Source organism: Rhamphochromis sp. 'chilingali' (genome assembly GCF_963969265.1).
Source record: "Rhamphochromis sp. 'chilingali' genome assembly, chromosome: 18".
NCBI classification, from domain to species: domain Eukaryota; kingdom Metazoa; phylum Chordata; class Actinopteri; order Cichliformes; family Cichlidae; genus Rhamphochromis; species Rhamphochromis sp. 'chilingali'.
This window is the reverse complement of record NC_137945.1, coordinates 1,614,020-1,619,479: the sequence shown is the minus strand read 5'-3', so window position 1 is coordinate 1,619,479 and position 5,460 is coordinate 1,614,020. Positions and strand designations below refer to the sequence as shown.

The following is a 5,460-nucleotide window of genomic DNA, read 5'->3' as shown; positions in this document are numbered from 1 at the left end:
ACTTTTTGACAATTGAAGTTGGAGAATTTTGACATATTTCTGGCAACATTAAAATAAACTGAAATTGTAAATCTTTAAATCTGTTGTGTTGGATTGCATTAGGTTTAGCTTAATGAAGTGTCATGGTCTGCGAGGTCAGACCGTGTGGAGTGAGTTGAGGACCCAAGAGCAGACAGAGGCGAGGAGACAAAACTGAACTTAACAAAAAGCGAGCCTTTATTTAGGGCCAAAAACTCACGGAAAAAACAACAAGAAAGTAACTGAGGGAAAACCTGAACATATACTAGGAAACTATGACTCTTACTGAGAATTTAGACTATGACTAAACAATATACAAACTATGACAAGGGGTAGGGGAGATACACAGACAACACAACGGCAAACAAAGGAAGACTGAGGACTTAAATACACACATGAGGTGATCAGGGGAAGTGGAGACACATGAGGACACAGCTGACTCGAATGAAACATAATGACAATACAGAGGAGAGCAACATTAACTACAATGAACAAAGGACACCAGACTCTTCCAAAATAAAACAGGAAACACGGAGACATAGACATGAACTTAACATAACCGACAAGAAACATGACACGTAGACGCAGGAACCAGGGAGACTGAGGACAGGGGGAGATGACAGAAACAACTAAGAAATAAGGACTAACCAGCAACCTAGAAATTAACTAGATCGAAAATGAATACAAAAATACCTAAAACTCAAACACTGGGTCACACGACCCAGTACTGTGACATGAAGAGTCCTTTGAATGGGTATCATAAGGTAAATTCTAAGTCTGTATGTTTTCTTACATCATATTTTATATGTTTTTAACTTGTTTCAGTTAAAACCAACGTGATCTGCACTGAGTCTGAAATGAGAGTAGAGGTGGAGAAATCGTCCCTCCGTGGACTCCGTGAGGATCACCTGCGTCTCAGTGAGCCCAGCAACACCCTCTGCAGCCTGGAGAGATACTCCAACAGCACTCACATCATCGGCGTCATCCCTCTCAATGCTTGTGGCACTCAGATCGAGGTAACCAGAGCTCCTTTGTATCTATTCTGTTGTTGTTGGTTTAGATATCAGAACGAGGACTGACAGAGTGATGTTTGACTCTGCAGGAAGACGAGGAACATCTCATTTTCAAGAATGAAATCACCACAGTGGATGACAGCGGAGCTCTGATCACCAGGAAACATAACCTGGAAGTAGAGTTCTACTGTCAGTACCCCAAAAAGGGGAACGTGTCACTGGGCTTCACAGCACACAGGACGATGGTGGAAGTGTTTGATAAAGGCTTCGGCACGTTCACCTACCAGTTTGAGTTTTACCCCAACAACCAGTTCAGAAGCATCATTGATCCCAGTTCGTACCCTCTGGAGTACGACGTAGGGCAGAAGATTTACATGGAGATAGATGCGTCCTCCATAGTCAACGACACCGAGATGTTTGTGGAGTCCTGCAGAGCCTCACCGTACGACAACCCCAATTCCCAGCCAACCTACTCCATCATTGAAGACGGGTACGCATGTGCTGATGGAAGTGAAGTGTATATTATTTAGGGCACATCAGTTACCTCAACATTTGATAATTTGGCCAAGTTTGATACGAAAACCCACCATTGGATCAATATATAAAAGAAAAGAAGGAAACCCAGAGTTTTACCAAAGTTTTCTCTTTTCTTTGATTCTGAAATGCTGTAGAAACCCTGTGATGTCTCTGCTTCTGTAGCAGCTTTGATTGTAAGACATGGAGTTACAGCAGCTGTGTCGTCTTTGTGCTCGGCTCTGATTAGGTGCCCCGTGGACCCAACTGTGATGATCCATGAGACCGACAACAAGAGACAGTTTAGATTCTGCATCGAGGCCTTCAAGTTCATCGGTTTGCACGATCAGGTAAAGAACTGTAGATATCTAGAAGCTCCAATTTCTAAAAGCACTAATAAATATGCCCAATTTGTGCTTTCTCCTTGGCTGGGATGGAGAAGCAAAGGTTTGACTGCAGCTCTGCTCTTGTTCCACTAGAGGGGGCAACTGTACGTCTTCTGATATACTGACAGTGTGTCCTGTTTCACTCAGGTATACATCAGCTGTTCAGTAATGATGTGTGAAGCAGGGAATCCCAACAGCAGGTGCTCACAGGGATGCATCAACTCAAACCATCACCACCACTCCCACCGCCGAAAGAGGGACTCTGCCATCCAGACTGCAGCGCACTTCGTTTCCCAGGGTCCTCTGCGCTTGAAGAGGTCAGCAGACATCAGCATGAGTGCAGGTATGGAAACACAAAGTGCTTCTTAACATTAGCTTCTTTGTTTGACTTTCACTAAAGTGTGAACAATGCTGAGGTTCTATTGTGGTCTTCAGGGAACAACCTGAACCTGAACCTGAACCTGGTCTTCATCGCTGGATGTCTTCTTGCTGCTGTTGCCATGATCTGTGGAGTGCTCCTGTACAGGGCCAAAATGTCAAAGGTCAAATACCAGCGTTTGGCCTCGAGTGAAAATTAAGACAGCAGTGTAATCAGAATACCAGTTCCTGCATTACTTTTCAATGAACCTCATTTTGCTGTCAGAGTTTCGGTGTTTGTGTATCTGCTCATGTTTAAATCAATCATGAATTTAATTCTTTATAATTCAGCTTCATTTGTGTAGCGTGAACTCACAACAACAGTCACCTCAATTAGCTTTATGATGCAGGGCACAGTCCCAGCTGTTACAGCTGTATTTGTGTTTGCCAGCTTTAAGAGAAAACAGACATAAAACAGACTTTGAAAGATGAATCTTTGGCTTGTTGTTCAGTCGTGCAGCTTTACAGCAGCTTTTCTTTTTATATGTTAGAGTGTGATTCACAGAAAGTGTTACTGTTGATGTGTGCTCCTCTTTCCTCATCATTTTTGCTTTGAATATCTATGGCTATCATTGGACTGGTTACTATACATCTTTGTTATTAATCAATAAAAACATACGTGTTAGTGCTTCCTCAGTCAAAGTGTTACTCTTCATCACATCATATGGCGCATATACAGTGCCTTGAAAAAGTATTCATACCCCTTGAACTTTGACACATTTTGTCACCTTACATCCACAAACTTTGATGTTTTTTATTGAGGTTTTCTGTGACAAACCAACACAAAGAGCACAAAATTGTGAAGTGGTACCAAAACGATACATGGTTTTCAAAATTTTAAGCAAATAAAAATTTGAAAAGTGTGGCGTGCAATTGCACTCAGATCCCCCTGCGTCAATATTTTCACTGCGAGTCTTTTGGGGTATGTCTCTACCAGCGTTGCAAATGTAGAGACCAAAGTTTTTGCCTATTTTTCGTTGCAAAATAGCTCAAGCTCAGCCAGATTGGATGCAGAGCGTCTGTGAATAGCAATTTTCGAGTCTTGCCACAGATGCTCAGTGGGATTTCTGGACTTTTAATGGGCCATTTTAACACATTAATATTCTTTATATTTCCACACCATGTTTCACAGTGGGAATTGTGTGTTCAGGGTGATGAGCAGTGTTACTTTCCCGCCTCATGTAGCGCTTGGCATTTAGGCTCAAAAGCTCAACTCTGGTCTTGTCTTACCAGAACATCTTCCACCTGATTGCTGTGTCCCCTACATGGCTCCTGCCAAATTGCATGTGGCATACTTTTTCCATTTTTGGATGATGGATTGAACTAGTGATGGCCTGCTTGAAGCTGACGCTCCGGCGCGAGTCTCATAAAAACCAGCACACTGATTCAGAAACACTGTGTCGAGGCTTCATTCGTTTGGCCAGAGTCACGTGATCAGTGGCGTCCAAAGCTTCATTTGGAACGATAATGCTTTGGCACCTGATTCAGTGGTTCATAAGGAAGTGAATCATTCGGAGGATTTGTCGAGTGTTTTGATGGTGAGAGATAGCTAACCATGGATCATTCTATTGAGAAACAGGGAGCCAGCGAGGAAGAGAGGAGGTTCCTTTGTGTGGGAGTATTTTGAGTTGATTTTGGTCAATCCGGTGTGTTTGCCAGCTTTGTGTTCTTGTTGATTGCTTTTGTTTTGTGTGTGTTTATTTTATTTTAAAAAGTGAAAAACTTAAAATGTCAAAAATCTGCTTTTCATAATCTAATTAAATAACTTTCACTTGTTAGGATTGAAAATTCTTGATTTCTCTCACTAAAATAAGTGGTTATAATCATTTTCATACACACATTGCAAATGTGCTCATAAGAGTTGGCACTCAGTCTTTTGAAGGTCAGAAGCCTCGTTCAGCGTGACTGTCCGACGGATATATTGTAGGAATGAGTTAGAGTGCAGAGTGGGATTGCAAACATGCTTACATACAAGGATAATGGTTAGAATAAGTCTCTGGGTCAGAGAGTCCCGAACATGATATTCTAAATCAACTTTGAATCACTAGAAGAACAATGGATAATAACATTAGATTATCAAGGCTAGGCAGGGAAGTGTTTTCCTTTTCTGTCTTACAGAGGAGGGAGCAGACACCAGACCCCTTGTGGGGGTTTGAACAGCCGATTCCGCTTTCTTAATTCTTCGATAAGTCAGGGCCAAGCCAGCTCAGATCAGCAAGAACCCTGTTATCATGGTTCCGAATAGGTAGATATCTTCAGCGTCCTCGATCGACAGTCCCGCCAGGCACACGATCCTCCAGTTATACCACCCGTCCATCGTGTATCCGGCAGGGAAAGTACTTCCAGGACACTCAGGCTCACCTGAGCCCAGACTTCTCATTAAGAAAAGGGTGTCAATAGCATTCAGGGACCAGTTGATCAAATCCATAATTCCTCTTTTAGGTTTTAGAGAACAGACTGCGAGAGAGTGTTCCAGGGAAAAGTACTACAAAAAACCCCCACGAGACTCGACAAGGACACAAGAGGCTAAGCAGGGAAGCTAAGGGAGAGGAGGAGGAGGAGAGGAGAAAAGTGCGACCGCCTTCGTCAAGAGCCAGAACAGTAACAGTAGCAGAAACAGGAAAAGCACTCTCGTGACTCACCGAATTTCTCTGTAATCCCGGAAAAGGGCTGAGGAGAGGATCGGCGAGGGCGACGTTTCCTTCTGGAAGAGGGAACCAGTGGAGAAATGGAGTCGACCTCCTCATCCTCCGACGCATAGCCGCCAGGAAAAAGGCAGGCGAACGGAAAGGCGAACGAGGGAGACGAAAACCGTGGCAGCGGCGCGGAAACTCTGTCCCGCTGTGGTGACCGCTGTGGAAGCTGCTTTACGGCGAGCTCAGACCGCTGCTGCGTTGGCGTGGTGAGAGAGAGGGCAAGCTCACGTGCCCTGACCTGCCCCCTCCGAAGCAAACTGCTGAAGCCAGGGGCTGGTTTTCACCATTGCTTCCACTGTGCTCAGTCCCACAGACATAGCCCGTAGGCTGTTGGACTGGGATATGCGGTCCAGCAATTTAACCAGCCCTTCCATCTCAGCATCCAACTCCGAAGTGAAAAAGTCTGCGGGGTCCATG

At 44.1% G+C, this 5,460-nt stretch overlaps 1 protein-coding gene across 1 annotated transcript; it reads left to right on the top strand.

The window, feature by feature from the left end:
• Positions 1-220: 220 nt before the first annotated feature.
• On the top strand, positions 221-5,253 carry LOC308385309 (CUB and zona pellucida-like domain-containing protein 1; the record flags this gene model as incomplete). The annotated part of the gene is made up of 6 exons (XM_080864154.1): positions 221-1,034; positions 1,121-1,521; positions 1,795-1,894; positions 2,078-2,273; positions 2,366-2,450; positions 5,016-5,253. Exons 1-6 carry the CDS (start codon positions 876-878, stop codon positions 5,251-5,253), a joined length of 1,179 nt encoding a protein of 392 aa, XP_080720280.1. The 5' UTR covers positions 221-875.
• Positions 5,254-5,460: the final 207 nt, after the last annotated feature.